The sequence below is a fragment of the Parus major genome, chromosome 1, assembly GCF_001522545.3.
Source record: "Parus major isolate Abel chromosome 1, Parus_major1.1, whole genome shotgun sequence".
Classification (NCBI taxonomy): domain Eukaryota; kingdom Metazoa; phylum Chordata; class Aves; order Passeriformes; family Paridae; genus Parus; species Parus major.
Window position 1 is genome coordinate 41,999,641 of NC_031768.1, and position 23,453 is coordinate 42,023,093.

The 23,453-nt window shown below is 35.0% G+C and overlaps 1 protein-coding gene and 1 long non-coding RNA gene across 2 annotated transcripts in view; one reads left to right on the forward strand and one right to left on the reverse strand.

Moving 5' to 3' along the window:
- GPC5 (glypican 5) overlaps positions 1-23,453 on the reverse strand; it is a 587,425-nt gene that overhangs the window by 383,311 nt on the left and 180,661 nt on the right. Inside the window, exon 6 of the mRNA XM_015623392.2 lies at positions 13,984-14,104. Within this exon, the coding sequence (XP_015478878.1) occupies positions 13,984-14,104 (121 nt within the window). The remainder of the gene's footprint in view (positions 1-13,983; positions 14,105-23,453) is intronic.
- LOC117244365 lies at positions 16,056-23,153 on the forward strand. Its single transcript, XR_004497296.1, has 3 exons — positions 16,056-17,069; positions 17,283-17,344; positions 20,993-23,153. It is a non-coding gene; the product is annotated as an uncharacterized LOC117244365 (long non-coding RNA).

A 23,453-nucleotide genomic window follows, 5' to 3' on the forward strand; every position in this document is an offset into this window, starting at 1 on the left:
TGAAACACTAAAATTTAATATAGAATTTGAAAAGAAATTAGAATATGTGGAATATCATACCATAGTGCAACTGGATTAATGAAATAAACTATTAATACATTTATCCAAAGATTCATCCATCACACTGAAATATACTACTATGTTAATACCATTATTCAAGCTTTTATAGAATAAGGTTTAAAAATAAAACTCTACAAAACTAGCATCTAGAATTTGTAGAATAAATATCAAATTTCATTTTTGTTTAGTTTGTAATTCAAGAAGAATTTGCAATAGCTTTTTATACACCAAAACAATAAAACCCAGGTACATTCCACCCTTCCCTGAGTGCTTATGTCACCATATTTAAACACTGTATAGAAAATAATTGAGAAGAAGATGATGTGTGATAAGAATATGTTTCTGGACTCACAGCTGTGAAAAAAGTAATAAAACTTCTATGAATCCAAATTTCTGGGATATGTAGGTGGTTCAAATTCATTTTTTGATCAGTTACCAGACTTGGTAACTAATTAACCTCCAGCTGATGTGTGTCAACCTCATAGAATTTATTGATTTTAACAGGAAGCCTGTTTAGGAAAAGCTTTCACTTCACATTTTTGTATTTTGTTCTATTGTTGTGGTCCTCAATCCTTTCTATATTATCTGACGTTTCTTCAGATTGCCAAATCTCGTCATTTCCAAATTTGTAAAACACTGCATTTTTAAGCCAAGATCATTTAGTACTGGCTGCAATGCCAACCTCTGAGGAACTATCCTAGTAATCTTTCTGCAGCCTAATAACTGTTCTTTAAACATACATGGTTACACTTTTTTTCTTCCTATATTTTTTCTTTTTAACTTAATTTCATAAACACAAAATCTAGAATCCTTATACTTCCAACTAGGTCAAATATAATTCATATAACATTTTAGCAACCATTTTACTGACAGAGATTTTTCTACGATACTTCTTCAAGCAAAGATTCTACCACATGATGTTTGAATGGTATATTGACAAGATATTATACTGCTCTGTCACAGGCTCTCTGTAAACACATGTTGTCTCTTAGCACATTTTCTGCTTTCTCCTTTCCTCCTCATTTTCTCCTAAATTGATTCATGCTTGTGTGGTCCATCTTTTGGTATACAGAAGCATGAACTGAGACTTCAAATTTTTTACTTGAACACAATCATCTACATTTTATTTCCAAAACCTCATTCTCATTCACCACCTTTTAGATTCCATAATAATTTTCACCTTTGTTAGTTAAACAGATGAACAGAAGCTCAGTTCTCTCAAAGAGGCTTTTAACTTTTATTTTACTCTTGTTCATGAGTTTAAATCAGAATGACATCTGGAAATTCAATGTAATCTCTGCACTTTCTAATGCCTTTCCATGGAGTTTCTTATTTTCACTAGGACTTTATACTTTTGCTTATCAATTTTGACTTGGATCCTCACTTTGTTATATTATTTTTCCTCTGTTTTTTTTGATACTTAAACTTGAGTTTCTACAATTCAGATACATCTTGTACTCAAAATCATTACCTTAGCAGAGTTGCTCTCATATCCCTAATTTTATACTGCAAACAGGTCAAAGCTGGGTGAAAGCAATCCTCCAAATCACCCCAAACCACCTATAGAAAACTCTGAAAAAAATAAGGAAAAGAGCACTGAGATGTTTGTTAGATGGAAATCCTGAAGATTGGCATTTCTGCTAAAATTTTGTGTCATGAAAATATATCCTGACTTAATTATGATCACTCAAATTACTCCCAAGAAATTAGCCTATCAGGGGGTTTTAATAAAGTTTTCACATCCGGGGAGCTTCTAATAGGTTTTAGAAACATACAGGATTTTTGTGTGGCAGTCAATCTATTCTTGAAAGACAGCTGCCTTTGGTCCACATGAACAAATGCAAACAGAATTCAGTGTAGCCCACAATAAAACAAATTCTGTATCTTTGGCCAAATGTATCTGAGAAAGGTACCTCAGTTTGGAGTGTGGTTATTCTAGAATGCCAAAATAGAAAAAATGAGACATTCTAGAGTATGAGTCGCACAATCTCAAGCCTGAAGTGACTCTGGAGGTGTCTTTTCCCTTTTCCTGCAGAGAAAACAACCAATTTAGAGGATTTAAGATTTAAATGACTCAAGGTTTGAACCCAGGCTACAATTTTGCTTTCACCATCAAGGTAGTAATAGATATTCATGTTACTCTGCATTTTTCTAAAAATACAAACAATACCAATATACTGTTTTCCTATCCTGAAGGAACTTGCATATTTCACAGCCTGAATAATGAACTGTCATACAACTTAGAAAGCAATAAAGGCAAGACTCAAAAATAATCATTGAAGTGCTTGAAACATTATTATTTTAAATGTATTGGCAAACAAAAGAGAGAGAACAAGAAGGGGAAAAAGAAGTTGAGCAGCATCAAAAATAAAAGAATTTTATAAAATTAAGTCTTTACTGAGCCACCCATTCCTGTAAAATACAGAAGTACAGAAGAAAAGAGTACAATCTTGGGGTGCACATTCCTCGTTGATCTATAATAGGAAATGTCTTAAGCAAAATTTCCTTGAAATAATCTAATGAGCATATAGTTCTCCATATTATATAATTTTTTTTTAAATTAAAAATCTTCAATTAGGTGTTTTTAAACTGAATATGGAATCAAAAATCAAAATAATATCTGAGGGGAAAAAAAAAAGATTACACAAATATCAAATAAAAAATAAAACAGAGTTTAAATATTCATAGCTTCTTATTTGTTCCTATATTTCAATTATTAACACTTTCTCTTATTTTTTGTTTCTGTAATTTATTTCTAGGGTTTTTTTCCTTCCTGTTGGAAAAAAAAGTTTTAGGAAATATTAGAAATTAAATTAAATAGGAAGCATAAGCAGGAATGAAAAGTATATGACATTAAAAGATTTTTTCAGTTAGAAGTTTCATTTTAAACCAATGCTTTTTCTCTTTTAGAACTTTCAAATAAATGCTTCCTCAGAATTCCCCAAAACTATTTTATTACTTGCTATGTTTTCATACACCATTATTTCTTGATAAAACTTCTGTCACACAGAAGTTTCTAACTGAAGAGATTACCTCCTAGACAGGAAGATACACATCTTTTTACTCATGTGCATGAAACAATTTTCTTAAAACTGATGTTTTATGAATTGACCTATTCATATATAAGCCCCCACGATATATCAAGCTGACTGTTTTATGAGATTTAATTTTACTTACACCAAAAATACAAGTGTCTGTTTGCAACACCTGCAGTGTTTAACTACGGTTATCCAGCAGAAAAATGCACTCAAATCTGACCAACCCAGGGGTCTGAGATTGCATAAGGAGACAAGTCTGTTCTTTGATTATTCCAGATTATGATTATGTTCTAAGAAGCATCTAAATGGGTATGTCCACACTTCAACAGCTAAATCCTAACTTTACACTCTGATCTCAGCACATTTCTCATACAAGACTTCCTTAAAAGGGCTGGAAGAAAATCAAACAAGTGGTTTCTTGAAGGATCTGCATAGAATGCCAGTATAAGCAATAAAAGCAATAACAAATGCACTCCTGTTACATGTAGTAACTAAAGAAATCACAGTACCTGGCTATGGTGAACCTTGTGAGTTATGTAGATAAGATACGTAATGATTTTTTGGATAAGAAAAGGTATTAAGGGTACATGTAGGTTCATACAAAATCAATCAGAAAAGTTCTGGAGACAACATTTAAGCTGCTAGGAAAAAAAATTGAAGACCAAGCCCTCCATAGTAGCATTTAATGACATACTTTCAGAATCCTACATGGCTATGAAACCAGAAGTAGAAGAACAATATTAATCTAAAACTGAAGAAAAAGTGCAAGAAAAAAAAAAAAAGAATCTGATTAATTAAGAACAGTAGACACTAGAAATTAAGAGACCTGTTACAGAAGGAACTAATTGCAGCTGGACTGTAAAGGAACCAGACGTCTGGCTCTCCAAACAGGGTTTCAAATAGGTTGTAAAAGAGTTCTTAAACAGGAGAATGGGGAAAATCTGACAGCTGTGACAAAATATGTACTAGGTATGTAATGTTGAACTGTGGCATGGAGGTACAGAGCTTTAGAGGAGGACTTCTAATGAATGAAATGATAGAAGAGAACAACAGTCAAACAGAAAGTGGAAAAAAAACAGATGAAATGGACTAAATTATTAAAATAAATAAAAACTCTTCCCAAAGAATTTCCAAGCAACTATTGAATGCCATGTTCCATGGTTATGATGCTACCTGACTCTCCAAAATCTGTATGAGACCTACTTGGAAAGCAGATTGTTACATTTTTCTGTATGACAAGGGTGTTAAATCAGAAGATGAAGAAATAAAGAAATTAATGATGGATAGTTTTATAAACAGTAGCCTTACTGTGGTACAGGTCTGGCAGAGAAGTTCGTATATTCTCACAAAAATGTTGGTATATTTACTGACATATTATGCTACAGTTTTTTGTTTGCCCAGATCTGTGTGCATCAATAAGGAAGCATAGACCAGAGTAAGCAGTTCTGTTGTAAGGTAGAGTTAGGGCAAGGCAGCTGCATTAAGAAGGAAATTACAGTTCAAGGTAACAGAATTGGGATTTTGCAGCCTCTTTCAATCTTATCACTGTGTTTCTATCATAGTCATTCATTATTCACACTTTAAAATGCCTCCCTATCTTTCATCACAATCAAGACAAAAGTTTTCACAGAGGCTATGATACACTTCTCTCCTACTTTCCTGCATTACTAGTTAGTAGCTAACAGTAAGACCTTTATTCAGACATTTAAAATTAATTTTTTCAGTTACAGTCCTGACTGACTGGGAAACAACATTCTTGCTTTTGAGCTAGGTTGTCATTTTTCCAGACCTGTGTACCAACAGAGACAGAAGGTCAGATATCTGTTAAAAGAGATATCAAATATGACAGGGAAGTATTTTATTCAATGAGATTAAAACCATGTGATTATTTGAAAGAGGAAGAAGAACTGGGGAGGGTCAGGAAGCAGAAATAAGAAGCTGACAAGGGGAAACTGGACCTGGCAGAATACTTAGAGGATTATAGAAGAAGGATAGGACAAGTCTGTATTCACTGCAAATATACATCCCATTAACAGGCAGAAAATAAAGGAAAACACTTTAATCTGAAGTTAGCTTACAGTACTTCTATCACAAAATTTCTTTTTATCATTTGCACAGCCTGGACTATGGGCCAGTGTACCTATGAGATTTATACAGTAATCACATGTCAAGTAAACAAGACGAGGATAGTGATTACTTTTAGTGATTTTGCTCAACTGAAGTGACAAGCAAGTTACAAGAAGAGAAGTTTCTAATCAGAACATTATCATACATGAAAAAATGGGGTCTGTATATTTTATTTAGGAATTAACAGATCCAGGATTGGTTTAGGATTCTCTTTAAAGATACAGTTGCTTGGGGTTTTTTTATCTTACAGTTTAGTACTAACTGATAGGACTAGTTCTATCATTGCAGTGAGGAAGTCCATCGATCAAGCTGAATAATGACTCACTGAGAGAAAAAAGAAACGTGCAGGGAAAAGAGGAAGCAGAGGTGTCCCACCAGTGTCCCACTACCAGAACAGCACTTGCTACTATTACCACTGGTTCCAGAGTAGGAAGGAGAAAGAGGTGTCTCCATTTTCTCTACAAAGTATGACCAACAAGGATGGAGCTTAGCAAACAAGTTAGGGTGGGTGCTTGGAAGAAGAATGTTTTGATCTTCAAAGCTTTCTTCTGTCTGCTCTTAAAGATGGAGCTTATCAGACACAGACAAGTGTTAAAAAGGCCAAAACACAGCATTAAGGAACTGGTAAGTATACTGGTTTTAAGCCAACAAACAAATAATATTTACTTTTAAGATGTAAGGTTTTGAAAAGTCATTTAAAGAAATGAACACATTAAAGAACTTAACTTAGACTTCACAATCTGTTTAATAAAGTATATTAAGATTGGTTTGTTTTTTTAAAGATGAAATTTGAAAAATATTTTTCCAAAATAATAGCTAATCTGTTTTGTAAAGAAATATATAAATGTCTATTCAATTGAGTTACTATCAAAGTTATTATTTTTTCTATCCTGACAAGTTTTCTTCTGTGAATGTATTTTTTACATGCTTGTTTTAGAAGGAATATAGAATCAGCATATTTATCATGTTTCTTTTGGTTTCTATATTTTAAATGTATCAGTTAAATACAGAGCAGTGTAATGTTTCTGTACAGGAGAAAAGATAAGAAACCTACCCACAAACCTAGCACATAATCATAGTCTGCCAGGATATATTTGTATTTTTCTGTATTCTCTCTTGAAACAAAAACTGCTTTAAAAAAATGTACAGCACAGCTTGTTTCTGACACTTCCACAGTCCTGAACAGCTTTGCTGAGACTTCATGCAAATTAAATATTTCACCTTTGCTACTGATTCTTCAACTGCTTGCTGACTGACTCTCTCAAGACAAAACCAGGGTTGTGCTGAGCAAAATTTGTGACCTTAAACTATACGGTACAGTTTCAAATACTGTTTGTGTTATCCACATGAATTTCAGACCCACGGGGTTCAAAAGCAGTTGAATGCTCCATACTATGCTGCTGCTTTCCACAATTTCCAAAACTTCCAGCAAGCAGATGAGTTCCTTAGGCGACACACAGCCCTCATAGATAACATCAGATTTCTGTTTATAAGATTTCAGAGCAACAGATTGCTTTCCAGACTGGTATTTCTTGTGCCTACAGAACACATTGCTTATTTTACAAACTGGCAAGGAGAACAAATTATGATGATGCTTGCAGCAAATGACTTGCTCTGTATTGCTCTCCACAGGTCACTGCCTCCGAGGATTTCCCAGGACTGAGACCAAAAGGAAATAGCTTGTCTCAAATAGGAAACATTCAACATGCTCAAAAAGGATGCATTACTTTTCAGGCCAGAAAGTCTGTGACCAGCAACCTTTTTCCCTTAACAGTTAACCACTGAAATGCTTCTGCCTTTTTACAGTTAACCATTTAAATGCTTCTGCTTTTTTTTTTATTATTTTTAAATTTGTTTTGTCCTTCTGTGGTACATGTTTTGTTTCAGATGTCAGTTTTGCATAGTGACATACTTTGTACATATTCTAAGAAATGGTCTTATAATCACTGAAGATAAAGGAACCTCTTTTCTTTGTGCTTTCTGTTTTATAATTGTTGACAACACCTTTTCATGTCCATAGTATTGATGACAGCTCTTCCCATGTTTATTACCTGGAGTTAACAGCATAGGAGTTCACACAGCATAGTCATGGAGTCAATGGAATCATAGAATAGTTCAGCTTGGGAGGGACCTTTAAAGGTCTTCAAGTCCAATCCTCAACCCCCCCAGTAGCATTCTCCTCAGCTGTGACACTTGGACTGACAAAAGGTAAAGCATTCCCATCAACATTTTTGGAACTGCTGCTAAATTTGAATACTCTCTGCTCCTGTACACAATCCACAGGCAGCAAACCAAGGTGGGACACAGTGCTCACTCAGCACAAAACACAAATGGACACACAGCACAGGCATCCTGCTTATTCCCTTGATATGTCAGCAGGAACTTCCACAGTACTGAGAAGACCACTACAACACCACATAAATGGCACTTACATCTTAATGGTACCTACTGCTAAGTCCAGTTACTGTCCCACTCTTCTTTTTCCTTTTTAATGTATTTGCTTGAATACAAAGTATTATCTTAATGTTACTGAGATGTTGACAGATTATATCTGTCATTAATTAGTACTAACAGGAACAGTAAGTGTCTTCTCAAACTTTTGTTGATACTTTCCATCCTGATATGATATTATTCTCTGTAGTTGCTGAGCATCTGCTCTTAAGAGGCTGTCAGTTAAGGTAACGATGGGACGGCTTTGTGATGTGTGTCAGATTTCATAAATTAGAGCCCCTATTTGATATACACTTCTGACTAGAGTTGATATCCTGCTTAACTTAAATATTCTAAAACCTTATTTGATACCACTCTACATTTCTCTTCCCTTTTTACCAAACACATTGTTCCAAGCATATCAGTTGGAGAATATTCCTCTATTATCAATGAAATAAGAATATTGATTCAGAAGTATGTATTATAACAATGTATGGGGTGTGGTGGTCTCTATGAAGAGCAGGTAGAGCTATCCCAGGCTCTCCCAAAATCTCAAAACTCCCCTTAATATTGTACTTAAAAATGAGAAGGTAAAACAACGGTCCTGTTTGGTTAAAAAACCTAACACAAGCAATTTTTACCAGCTATAATAGCAAACAATTTAGGTGCAAAATAGACTTTTGTAGATAGGATCTGTACCATAATGAATACTTCAGTTAGTATCACTATCCACGTAAGTAGCAAGAAAAGGCTGATTTATTTTCTCTGCCACTGTTCTCTTCACAAAATGGATAAGAATTGACAGTATCTCCCTGCTGCATCAAGAAAAAGGTTTTCTCACTGTGCACTGTGCAAAGCTTTATAAGAAATGCAAGGAGAAAAATAACAAAAAATCAAATGTTAAGGATTTTTTTAAATTAGCCCATTATTAAGAGTTTTATACAAATTTGTACAACAAACAATTTCAGAAAGCTGTGTGCAATGTATACTCTTGCCATTTAGGCATAAATCCTATTTAAAAAAAGATACTTCACAAAAATAATTTTTTTTTTAAATGAACAGGACTTTGATTAGCCCTTAATAATTCTGGTAATCTAGTTAGTGAAAAACAAAGTAAGATAGGGAAACTGCTGCTGGCGTTTTAAGTAAATTACTGATCAGAAGGACTATGTGGCTGGTGACTGTTTTTCTCAATTTACCTCCTAAGAATCCCACAGTGGTAGATGCATCAGCTAAACTGCATACCCTCCTAATTGCTTTTGTTTTTTCCTGCCTTCTACCTGTAAACCTAAAAATATTTAGGTTTGAGTTTAACCTTAATTTTCCAAGACATACAGTCATCTCAGCATGTTCATATAACTTTTAGTGTTTGACTTACTAATACAGAAAGACTACCTTTGTGTAGTGAAGGTAAACAAGAAGGGTTTATAGCTTCACTATCATCAGAGAACTGTGAAGAAAACCTTTTCACTCTCAAGAGATACAAAGCATCAGCAATCCTGCACTCTTTTGTGTACTTTTGAGGCTGGAAGTTGAAGTATATTTTAAAGGGAGGCGTATGAAACTCAGAAAATAATTTCCCACCTCATTTCTAGCTGCTTAATATTTTTACAGGAATTCAGCCAATATTTTACATGCAGTGGTAATAATCAAGCACTTACCATACTGTTGGCACCAGCCAGCAGTCAGAGGCAGCTCTCCATAGAGGGGATAAAAGACTGAAACAGCTCACACAACAATATGCAATAGACTTCCCTGTCAAGTAGGAATATCCTGATATCCCTGTATCACTAGTACTCTACTATCATGCCTTGCCAAAACCAGAATTTGTCCAAGGGTTTGCTTTCAAAAGGACAGGAGCATTGTATTACTTCCAGAAATAAATTTTAAAAAAAGGAGCAGTACCTACAAATCACTGGGAAAAAAAATTAACTCAATCAACACACTGAGCTATTCTTTACCTGTAGGTTTGTTCTAACTTTGGATGAAACCAAGTGTAAAAAAAAAAACAAACAAACAGTAAAAACAAAATCTAAGGCAAAATTAACATTTAGATATGCATTTGTAATATGAAATACAAAATAAACTTGTGAGGAAGGCTTTCCTAGAGCAACAAAAAATAAATAGTCAGTTTAGGAGCAAATGCGGCTGAAAGCAATTCTAATACCAGTGAATATTAAATGGTTGCTGCATAAAGTGCACTGAAATTTTGCTTCCCACTTACCCATTATTGAAAGGTATAAACTGCAGGTTACACCATATCAACCATATCAAAAGCATTTAAGAAGAGAAAGAAAAATTTAGAAAGTGAGTCTCCAAGAGCATGTTACTGAAGAGTGTGTCAAACTGCATCTGCTTAATGCTGTACTCTTGAGAATTCCCTCATTTCATGACAACAAACTGCATTTCAGTCATTGAAAAAGTCATCAAAATGTTTAATTTGTGACATTTATACAGCTGTTGGCACTAGTGTAAGAGGCAGAAAGGCTTTAGGTGGTTATTGTAACACTACAGTAAGTAGGCACAACTGCAAGTGCCACACCTTGTGCATGAATGATTTCAAAACATGTGTCTCTGTATGAGCAGCTGAGGATTCAGGTAATATATTCCATCCCCATTTCCAATCCATACTTGAACAGCTCTTACAAAAACACATATTAACTCGACTTTGCTGATGTACATGGATAAAAGCTTTAAAAAATGCAGATGGAAAATTTAGCTGTTAGCATGCCAAATCAGTGTCAAAACAAAGTCTCATCTCACTATTTTTGCACCATTTTTGAGATAGGTAAATGGGAAAATGGCAGCATGGTGAAACAGTGCTCACCATGCAATAGCAATGACAAGATGTAAAGGAAAAATTAGACTGTCACCAGCATTTAATGTCATATGAAGTACTGGCATTTACACCTTTAAGGAACGTAAGCATCAATTCCATTAGGGACAGTCTGCAGCCCTTTGTGGAGAAGGTAAATATTATTTTATGCATATCAGCCAGCAGTCTAGTGGTATAACAGTGCAAAATGGGATCTTTTCCAAATAAGTTCAGACATGCCTTTTACTGCACCTAGAAATTGGAAATAATTTATCTTGATAGAAGCATTTAAATTTCCAGTATAGTCACTAATGGTAGGTGCCTCTGGAGATCTCCAGGGTGAGATTTGGTCTGCCTAATTTAGACAGCAGACATAGGAGTATCTTCTGCTATGGCAAGATTTCCTGAAATGAGTAAGACTTTATTTAACCTGTAAATACAAGCTCCAAGTAAGGTCTATTACTTTCAAAAGCAGTATCTTTTTGAGATTGTCTTCTGAAAGAAAAATCACACTGAAAAGACCAAGGTCCCATCACCTGTAATCACAACTCCAAAATATCACACTTACTTCATAACCTTAGTGTTTGTACTTGCAGGAATGATGAATTAATCATGGGTTTAAATGATTGGGGAAGAAAGGAGGATAATTTCCATTACTATTTATGCCATATGAAACTGACTTTGCTTATCTTGATTACCTATTAGAGTGATAGCTGCAGGCTGCAGTACATAAAATGATATGCATTGAACCCATAATTTTTCTGCTTGAAGATAAATGAATGAAGAAGAGTTCAAAATTTAAAACTCTCCAATATACCAGTCTATACAAGTAAGGAGTTGTACAGAAGAAGGTGACTTTTTCAAGCCATATTCAGCACTGACTGGTTCAGCAGATCTCATTTAAGTTCCTCTAATAGCACTTTTCTGTTGTGAATACGAACCTGTGGAGTCCAGGGCACAGATTACAGCCATTGGGGTCCAACAGAATCAAAAAGTTCCATTGATTTTTTTGTAAATCCACTATTTATGGAAAAAGGAGGATTACTGTTAAAAAAGCAGAACTGCCCAGAAACCACTGCCTGCTGAAAGGAGGTACTGTCACTTATGCAACCAGGGATTGATTTCAAGTGTTTAAATTTTTTAAGAGGAAAGAACCTAGAAAACAGAGTTTAAACAATGTATGTTTACATATTTTAAAGCTAATTCTTTGCTTGGGACTTTTATGCCTTTGTTTATCCAACAGGAAAAAAATAGAGGAGATGATAAGAAATCTGTCCTTTTCTGTATGCAGGACAGAATGGTATTGATCTGTTTTCCTAAATTAACATTAAATATGAGCAGAAAGGGATCTCAAAAATCTCTGCCCTTTTGCTATTTTCACTCTGAAGATGAATTAAAGTATATAGTTTTGTAAATTTCAGGAATTAGTTTTGTAAAACTTGACCAATATGTTTTGTTCCTACTAAGTTAGCTACTTAAAATTTTAAAGTTCAGTAATACAGCTTGGATAGTGTGTTAGGTTTGACTCTGTCTCTGAGGCATCACCACAATCCATTAAGCTCCCCTTATTTTCTGCCCATTGTAGGCTTAGTATGTGATTCATCATTTTTCATACCACACAGGACAAAAAGGTGATATTTTGTATTTGAATTTCTAATTTACACTCCTCATCTTCCATCTCCAAGCAGCAAATGGTGAAGAAGCTTTTTTTCCAGCTTCTACAACCCTTTTTTTTTTTCCTGGGGTAAAACAGTTATATGTCAGGTCTCTAAGGATTTGTATGCTCTCTTTATCCCTTGACCCTATTTTCATACTCAGAGCTACAAGGAAAGAAACTATCCCACAGAAAGAAAATATACTTGGAGGTTAGTAAGCATTTCAGTATGTAAATTATATGTCCTTTTCCCCAAGATCCACTCAAGTCTTTAGGGACAAGGGCAAGCAAGCTCTCAAAATGAAATACTTTATAATGGAAATATTCTATTCCACTCTTTTAGGTACTCACTCAAGGAGAAAACAACACAACTTCAAGTCTCTAGAGGAAACCAACACAATAAACTATACAGACAGTTTTAATATAAAGGGAGGAAAGCATTCCTGATAAATGAAAGACTTTGGAACTTATCAAGTAATATTTGCAAAGTTTATCTTTGTAAAGTATTTTGTAGATATTAATTAAATCATGGCATCTCTTGTAAGGAAAATTGCATTGATTTTCCCACCATTGTAGATGCTGTTTTAATAAAGAAGAGAGACAAAAGCATGATGCTGAGGCTAGAGGGATAAAAAAGATATTTCTTTTAGGAAGGAAAGAATAATGATTGCCTTTGAACTTCAAAACTAATGGCACTTCTTCTAGAAAACAACACTACTGATGGAAAAGAAATTTTTTTCTGTTTTTTTCTTCTTTTTTCTATTTCATCACTCTTTGTTTTGTTGTCAGAGAAGAGTTATTGTTCACAATTAGAGATATAAGAACCAAAAGGGTTTACTGTGAAGCTATCAGTAATATTTCAACTCCAGAAACCGTAAGGGAAATTGTATTTAAAAGCTGTCAAGAAGATGTGAAAAAAGAATTAAAGCAAGTCCTTAGATGGATCTAAATGCACTAGGCATGGAGAAGACAATATCTCTAATTTTCTTGTTTGGGGAATGGGGTAGAGAAAGGAAGACAATAAAAGGGAGGATCTTCGTGGTCTTCCTAAGTAGCTTCTCTTTTTACCAGCGCAGAGAGGGTACTGGATTAAATGGGTCACTGACAAGAAACACGTGTAGAACCTTTCTGGTCACTGAGCCTTCAGATCAGAGTGAAAACTTGTATTTTTAAACTGAAATACAGAGCTGAATACAGAGCAAAATAACTGTTGTCTTCCACAGACATTATGTTTTTGTCCTCTAGTTCTGGCTATCTGTTCATATAAATGTGCATGTAACTAGAGATACCTGTAATCCTGTAAATTTATTACAGTATTATGATTGTACAGAACCATCTTGCAATTGACTTCCTTGTAAGCCTTAAATTTACTAATTCACAGATATGTACATCAGGTAACAAACAACAGGCACATGATTTTCATTCAGACTTCCTAGTTTTTCTGTCTGGCTTCTAAACAAAAAGCCTCACAGCAATATAAGTTAAGAAAGAAACTAGATTTAGTAAAGAGGGAAGAGGGAAATTACGTTTTATTGTTATTTAAACATATGCACCCAGTTAACGTCCCTAAATCATATTGTTTGTGCTTCTGTATGCTCACTGCAATGCCGAGCTGCGGTACTTGCAGGTACAGATGGCCCAGCTGCCAGAGCCTCACTTCCTACACTTATCTGCCATATGCAAGCCTTTTAACTAAATCATTTTTAATAACTGAAGTGAGACAGAGAGCAACTAGTGTTTTGCTGTAGATGTGCACTCAGCAGAAACTCGAATTAACCTTCATGGTGCAGTAAATTAATACTTTCATTACTAGAGTGGTAGTAAGAACTATACTGTATCCACAGGAAGAAGCATCTTACCTGAATAACATGTTTCAGCTTGTCAATAATTTGACTTATTACAGGATCTGTTCCCTTCACTTTTACTTCTGGATTTGCAGACTGAGCTTTGATTCCAGTGCCAACCACACGGTGCGTATAGCTAGTTTAATACAGAAACACACATAAAAATGGTTTAGTAACTTACTCTACTCTCAGAGAGTCATCTTCTAATTTGTATTATCTCTCATGGCACCAGCATACCTCTTTAATGAGATGGATTAATTTTGTGCACATATTTTTCACAAAAAAAGAAATACAACAAAATATAATTACTACATTCTGCAAAGTTCTGTTATTTATTAGCACTTTAAGTTTACTGCAAACTTTAATAAGCAAAGTTATCTGCATTTTGTAGCATGAAAAATTCAGCCCTGTGCATGTCTTTTTGTGTGTGTGCAAAAACACTGTGCTCCATTTTGATTTTGCTAAATACAATGGCATGATGATTGCCTAAATGTGTGACATTTCAGGTTTTTATAACAAACTCCAGATACCATACACGCTGTAAGTTCAGAAATAAACCTGAAGTTTTCTAGTGTTTGTATGAGTGCATGCGCAGACAGAATATTTTTGAAAGGTAACAGCCACATTGTGCATAAATTATTCAGCATTACATAAATTATATAAGCAAGAATAGGCCAAAATGTACTAGACATATAAATATATAAAAAGAAAAAGGAAAAAACAGATACAAGCTGATTTTAAAAATAACTCATTGAGTAAGTAGAACATTGTTTAGAATACAACAAAATTCAAAATACAGTAAATAAACTAGCCACTGAGCAGGATTCTGTAGCTTATTAAGAAGCAATTCTTCATTCAACTTACCATATTATATGTAATACTCAAGTTATGCAAGAAAAACTGAGTATCTACCTTCTCATTACAGATATTGTACATTATGCAAATACCCTCCATATGCTATATTTTTTCAGCATACTCTATAATAGGATAGCTCTATATGTCTCTGTCTCAAAAGTACTTTGCCAGATGTTTTGCTGCATGAAAAAGAAATGAAATAACCTTATCAGAAATGTCTAATTCCTGCCTGCTGCATCCACATGTAAGCGCAGACAACACAGCATATTCAAATTTTGCAGAATTTCTTTCATCAAAAACATTACAGGTCCTCTTAACTCTACAGAAAAGCTTGTATATATGCTAAACAATGAATGCAGTTCAATAAAAGAAGGTTACCACATAACAACAATATTTTGTCCTTGATCTTTACTTAAATATCACCCTAAATGAGATTTAGGATATTCCTGAGGAAGTGTACATACTGAATAAATCAATGGCTCATATAATTGAAAAAGTGTTATTTTGGTTTACAGCAGACAACTTTCTGTGCTGTCTTGTAGCAATGGAGCCATTTGCCAGCTTGAGGTGATGGGGAAAAGCTCTGTATAGGGGTGTGGACAAACCCCACAGTCTGCCTGCTAGTCTTGAGCCATTGTTAATGCAGCAATTTGGGCTGGGTCAACCAATCTTCTGGTAATTCTAAGTGTGAAAAAAATTAAAATTAAATATAAAAACCTTCAAAATTTTCTTTGGCAGTCATTTGTATAAAACAAAATATGTAAATAAATAAATAACGAATTCCAGCTGAACAATACTGCAGTGACCAGAAAAAATAACACACTAGTTCAATGCAACACCAAAATTCCTCTTCACTCCATAACACTATAAAAAATCTTGAAGGTTATGTCTATCCTTTTTATCCAGTGGTCTTGTTCTGTTTCACAGCATGCAAAATCTGTGTTCTCACTTTCTGTCACTCAGAATTCTTCAATTAACACCTTTTTTTCAAATGCTGCAAACCCAACTATTGCACATTTGCCTGTGAACTGCATAGCTATGAAAAAGAATACCCTTTCTGTTTGTTTTTTGGTTTTTTTTTAATTCAATGATACTCATTTCTCTAACAATGCAGGAAGAAATAAATCATGCAGAAGCTGGAACTTCCCTAGACTACAATTTTATTAGTTTAACACACCTGGGAATTATTTGGCAATGCCTCATTCAATACTATCATTTCTTTTTCAGCTATTTCTACAATGAAATCAGAAGTCTTGCACAGTTGAAGATCCCAATTAACATACAAGTTTATGTCAATAGAGAAAATACCAATCCTTACACACCAACTCACTCTATGGACCCAGTATTGGTATAATCACTACACATTTCAAAGTTTTCTGTTTAATCAAATTTACTAGATATTTACCACATTCCCACCTTGACTCTTAAAGGAGTTGATATTTCTCTCAAAAAAGTCCTCATACTTTTGAAGTGATGTGTTATTATTCGAGCTTTGCAAAGTTTTTACTCCTTTGAGAGTTTTTAATTTTGTATTCCAAGACTTCAGTCTTGAAATTGATCCTCCAGGTTCTGGATGTGAGTTCTCCCCCAGGAACATATGAGGAGTAACCATCACATATGGAAAATGAAGAGCTGAATTTCAAAAATTAAGATTAATTTAAATGGAATTTGATTTGGACGAATATTTTGCCTAAAATATATTTGGTTTGCTTGGCAAAAGCAAAGCCCAGGGAAGGCTGCAGGAGTGGCTTCTGGGACAAGATGCCAGAAGTTTTCCCCATGTCCAGCAGAGCCAACGCCAGCCAGCTCCAAGACAGACCCACTGCTGGCCAAGCCCAAGCCCAACAGTGACGGTGACGGTACTCCTGTGATTTAAAATGGAGAAAAAACTGCTGAGCAAGAGGAGGTGGACGAGATGAACTGATAATATGAGAGAAACAGCCCTGCAGACCCATGGAGGGAGAAGTGTATGCTGGAGCAGGTTTGCTGGCAGGTGACCCTTGGAAGGACCCACACTGGAGCAGCCTGCTGATGTACTCCACCCTGTGGAAAAGACCCACGCTGGAGAAGTTTGTCTTCACAAACTTAAAACCTAGCGTTAAACTAATAAAACTATAGCCTGTAAGAAAGACCCACATTAGAAAAGTTCATGGACAACTGACTCCCATGGGATGGACTCTGTGCTGGAGCAGGGGAAGAGTGTGAGGAAGAAAGTGGCAGAGACAGTATGTAATGAATGCCCAAATGTGAGTACAATCAATGTATTGAAGTAAATTAATACATACATTTGCATTTTTATTGTTATTGGAAATCCTAACCCATATTAAATTTGCTTTCACTGCAAGATGATCCAGCTTTGACCAATTGACATTAAAAATTCTCATTTAATTTTGAGTTTGTTGTAATTATATGCTCTGACAAGTCATAAGGCAGACTGAAAACCTTTTTTCTTTTTTCAGGTGTATAATAAGGCATTGACAAAACCTTATGAAATATTGTTTTATTGATTCTTCTCATAAAAGTAAGTAATGAAAGTCAACATATTTTTGTTTAATCTACACTTTGCTTGAAATGGTACCTTTTGCCTACAAAAATTTATAAATTACTTATAAGTTGTTTCATACTCCACATAATTGTGATTAATTAAAAAATGTCTATAAATCTAACATCTTCAAATACTCTAATGTAAATGAAATGATCTGTCAAAGCTAAACAGGCTATTGGGAATCTGAGCATGGTACACAAAGCTTCATCCCTGTAGACTCACATTTATATGCAAAATTTGTTTCCCTTTATTTGGGGGTGGGGAAAATATGAAAATCTTAGACTCTTGGTTTGAGAGACTTCATTCATTTTAAAGTTTTAATATGGCATTAATCACTTTCTGTTTCTCTAACTCCTAATGTACAAGTAATGGGAAAAATATTTTAAGGATCCCCACAGAGGTAGTCTGACTTAAGCAAGTGTTGCTCAGATTTGAATCCTGGGGAAAAAAAATTACTAATTTCTTACTAGAGAAATAATAGACCCGCCATCTGTGCTCATTTCTGTACAAACATGGTAATGTATCACATCACTTTAATAGGCAGACTTGGTCCCCAAGTACTATTCATTTTCATCAGCATAAGGAAAAAAACCCAAGAACCAATATATTTGTATTCTATAAACATGTTTTAAAGTGATGAATAACAAGGTGCCCATTTTCTGAGCTCAATATATGAATATTCATGTAAATTACCTATTACTCTTTATTGTATTTATGAATACAATTGGTGGGGTTTACTTTTGATTCTCTCAAGATCTCTGATAAAAGAGAAAATCAAGCTTTATTTGCTATCACAAATTTCTTGGTACATGCAGTTGGAAAAACTATTAGAAGTAATAAATACACCAATTCTTGTATGATTCAGCCAGTTTGGATGTGGCACTTCAGGAATATCTGTACATGTATGTCCCTCCAGCACAAAATAATATGTATTATTTTGTGATGACAACTAATACATCATTTTTACAGTCAACAACAGATTATGATTTTCCTTTTCGAGCTATTTTTTGGCACTTTGACCATCTTTCAAGTGGGCAATTAAATGAAAGCTGTACTATGACAGAAAAGCTATTGTCCAGAACATTCCTAAGGGTACTTGAAGTCAAGCCTCTCCCAAGAGACCTGGTGATATTCTATACTTTAGCAATTTTAGCTGGTCACCCCATCCTGACGTATCTCTTTCAACTGCTACCATCACCACCTGTCACTGCCTTCTTCTGGTCACCTGTGGTGTTCCCCAGGATTCAGGATTCAGTATAATGGCCTTAAGATGTTCCTGTTGAACGTCTTTATCGATGGTTGGGAGAAGCAGCTCAAGTACAGCCTCAGCCAGTTCACAGATGACACCAAATCAGGTGGAGGTGTTGATCTGCTGGAGGGTAGGAAGGCTCCACAGAGAGATATGGAAAGATTCAAACAGTGGGCTGAGGACAATGCCATAAGGTTCAGCCAGGCCAACTCCTGAGTCCTGCACTTGGTTCACAGCAACCTCATGCAGCACCATAGGCTCAAGGAAGAGTGGCTTGAGAGGTGATCAGCAGAAAGGAGCTCAGGGATGCTGGTTGATGCACAGCTGAACATCAGCCAGCTAGTGCCCAGGTGTCCAAGCCCTGACTGTCCCTCTGTACTCTGCATTCGTGAGGCCTCACATCAAATCCTATGCTCAGTTTTGGGGGTCACATTAAAAAGGACATTGAGGTGCTGGAACATGTCCCGGAAAGAGCAGCAAAGCTTATGAAGGGTCTAGAAGACAAATCCTATAAGGAGCTGCTGGGGAAACTGAGCTTGTTTAGTCTCGAGGAGACTTGGAGGGAACCTCATTGCTCTCTACAACTACCTGAAAGGAAGCTGCAGTGAGAGTTTCTTCTGCCATGTGAAAGAGCAAGAGGAAATGGCCTTAAGATGTGCCAAGAGAGGTTCAGATCAGATATGAAAAAAATCACTGAAAGAGTGGTTAGTCTTGGGAGTAAGTTGCTCAGGGAGGTGGTGGAGTCATCACCTCTGGAAGTGTTTGAGAGGAGTCTGGATGTGTCACTGGGGGATATGGTTTATGATGATAATGCTGCTAGTTTGATAGTGAGACTAGATGATCTTAAAGGTCTCTTCCATCCTTGATTCAGTGTGATTCGTGTGCTTTTCAGTGCTTTGGTCAACTGCCTCTATCAGGAATCTGTGCAGTAAGTTGTCAAGTTGCAAGGTCATGAAACTGAGACAACTGTTCTGGCTGTGAAAGGCTTACCCTGGCATACACTGCCTTACCCCTGAAATGCTGGTGTGTGCCAGGTAGTCACACAGCTGTAGAATGTTCAGTGGGCCCATAGCTGCTGTGCTGCAGCTGTACTGACACTGCCTGACAAAGCTCATTTTGTTAATCACTTTGTGGCACTAGGATTCTCATCTTCATTTGTGATATTTCATCTCAAATGAGATCTTACTGCATTAGAGCAATCTCCATGACAGTAAATAGAAAACAAATTCCTCATCTGGTAACAGTGGAGAAGTTTTTCTCAATCCACCTAATTTTCTGCATTTGAAACCAATTTGGTGTAAATGATGCAATGCTGGTTTTCATCTGTCTACTTGAATTAAGAAGTGAAATGCTAGGGAACTAGTTTTAAAATAAGGGTTTGCTTCCACCACGTTCTTTGGGAAGATCCAGATGATGAGAATATAAAGCTCAAGAAACCAAATAACTTTTAAAATATTATATTTATTTACTGTATTTATTTATTATATATATAATTTATTTATTATATATTAATATGTATATATTATTTATATCTTTATTTACTGTTTTCATCTCCTCTAACTGCTATTGATACAGTCACCAAGCTGCAACTCTTGCAGAATGCTCTCTCCTTCATGAAATGGATTTTTTTTTTTTGTATCCTCTAGTTTTTAAAAGTAAGCCTTCATGTACTGGTCTTGTTAAGGGATTTGTTTTGTTCAGCTTCTCACGTTAATTGAATTCAAAATTACTTCAGAACTTGGGTTGTTGGCACTTACAAGTTTCAAGCAAGCACCTGTATTTATATAGTCTCACTGTGTTTAAGAACGGTAAAATAGCACAGTGTGCCCACTACATTTTATTTCAGACATGGGATATGATTTTTAATAACTCCTTCTCAGCTTGCTTGCTTTATGACTGCTGATAATTACTGGCTTTCACCTGCTATTGCTAGCATCTTCATCATGGCTGGGCATTTCAAAATTTTGGGTAATGTTAATTGAGAAATGAACAATTACCTGAATACTAGTAAAAGATAAACATATGCAGCAACAAATGAGTAAGAGTATTCAGTTGTGAATATTTTAATTAGCAAAGATGAACAAATAAAAGAATCACTGAAATAGTAAAAACCTCTTGAAACTTAGACAGATGTGCTGGCTATTTTTTAGTCTTTTGTAGTGTTTTAAAAGTAGAGATTGAAAAATTAGCTTTTTAACTAATTAGCTTACAAACAGAAAGTTTGTAAAAGATATCTTAAACCTAGCTATCAGAGACAGTACTTGTAGTAATTCTAGGACAGATCCTATTTGCCCTAGACATTTTCAACACATTTTAATGATTAAAAAACTCAATAAAATAAAATAAAATTAAATAATTTTTTTATCATTCACCAGATCTGCCTTGTTAAAGGAAAAAAAAAACCAGCAAATCAGTCTTCAGACTTTTCTACATTTGAAGACTAAGTGACACGTTATTGAAATACTTGTTTTACAACAGATACTTCATTTTAACATAGCTATGTTCACATGAATAAAAAAAGTAACACTGAAGTATGTACTAAAGTATTATAGAGTCTTTCAGAGTATTTCTTTCAATGAATTTCCAAGTATGGCCCAGTTCTGTTTTTTTGTATAGTACAAAACCTTTTATCATCAATAATTTCCATTATGTTCTAATCCTACAAAACATCTTTGTGCTCTTCTAAAGCTCATAAACTCCAACATTGCACAACAGTCTCAGTTTGAATACTAACATTTTTGAGAGGATTCTGTATGTGATTGGGAGCCAGTTGGCCATAGTTTTAATGTTGGCTGTGTCTACTAAAAATAAGTTTTTAATAAGCCATAAGAAGTGATAATGATGTCCTGAAGGCTTCCTTAGGCAAACAGGTCTCCCTCTAGAGACTTTCAAAAGCACCAACTTGTCTCCAGCTTCTACGTGTAGAACATGTATTTAGAAGGATTGTTTCCTTATGCCTCTGAAATCTTCTACAGGATATGTGTCTGTCAAGTCAGACTATCCTTTTTGCAAATAATGTAACTTCTAAAAGCTAAATTTTCTTCAGAAGAAAAAAATGCTGTAACCTACATATTGAAAGTTTATTTTTAAAAGCTTTCTTCTATCACAGCAAGTTTTATACTGTTCCAAAAATTGCAGAACTTTTGAAGAACTCTCACTTGAAAGATGCCATGGAAATCAGTCTTCTTGTCAATTAACGGTAATCACCATAATAGCTATTTATCTGTACCTATCCTTACAGTATGTTGTTATTTTCTGGACAGAGATGCTATTCTTATGTGTGATGCAAAATGAATGCCCCAAAAAGCATGACAAAACATGTCTGTAATGCACCTTAACAAATAAATGTGTGCTAGTAATTGCAAGATCTGTCAAAGGGAAAAGAAGAGCTTTGAGAGAGATATTTCATTTAAACTAGGTGCCTAGGGTAAGTCACATGTTTAAAATTGAGAAAATAAATTCTTATTACATTAGAAAATAGCTAAACAGCAGACATATGCAAGTGCACTAAATCTAGATAAATGAGGACAGCAGTATCTCCTTCTTCTTGTAGTAGTCTGGAAATCTTTTAACAACCATAATAATTCTACTGTACCTTCATTTAATGGAGCAAGGAAATGAGAGATATTAATTACCATAAACAAGCACATAAATGTTTACAGAAAGTAGCTGGCAAAACAAAAGGAATTACCTTGGAAAAACAATTCAAGCAACTTGGAAATGCAAAGCTGTCAAGCCTAATTAGTGTAAAATTGAGAAGCCTGCTTCCCCTACAGGATACTAAAGTATTTCTGCTTGGAAATAATGAAAGGGTCATGCAACTGTGGCATTATGCAGGACACCAAACCTTGAAGGCAGAAATATGATATGCCATATTTTGTCCAACATAACGCTTCAATGCAGAGACCAAAGGGTCCTCTAGGGACCTGGAATGCACCTGAGAATTTTAGGACTGATACCTGACACAGTCAACATTTATCTCACAGCCCCGTAAGAAGTACACCATTATAGATTATGTCTAAAGTGCACTTTCACAATCTGTTCTTTGTTATTGAATGGTCTGGGTTTTTTTCTGAGGTAATTTATGGAAAATTAGCACAAAATGAGAGTAAAGTTCTAGTGAAGGACTATTAAACAGATAATTAACTTGAATATGGTTATTGATAAAAGAAAAAAAGGTCATTCAGCAAATAAAGGTCACATGAAGGAATCAACCTAAGTCACTGTGCAATGGTAAGAGTGAAGTGCTATTTCAGCAAATTCACTGACATGAGTCACCTGATAAATTTTTTCTTGTTTATTCTAAAGAATTAAATCCCATATTGTGAAAAAGCTGTCCTCTGTTGTCCAAGTGCACCCAGAGTCAGCAACATATTGGTGGATTATTAATAAATCACTGTAAGTGCCCAAGTCATCTCTGTGGCTTGGGAGTCATTTTGTCTTCCTAATTTACCTAAATGTGGATGAATGTTTCAAACTAGGACTCAGTGATGTGCATACAGCTGTCATGGTTTTAAAGCAGTAACTAAAAAATTACTAGAAAACTTACTTATTTCTTGCTGTGAGATATGGATTAGAACAAGAGCAAAACAGGCTTAAAACTTAAAAGGAATAAAGAAAGTTTATTAACAAAACTACAAGAATAAGAACACCAGAATAAAACTTCCAGAAAACCCCTTTTTCTCCCACTACCCAACCATTCTTTTGTTTACATGACAACATAGAGACAACAAACTTTGGAACTTTGGTGTTTAAACAGTCCCCAGTTCCTGCTAGAATCTTTTCATCAGTCTCTGTAGAGAAACAGAAGTCTTCTTCTGCTAATCTATGGAGTTT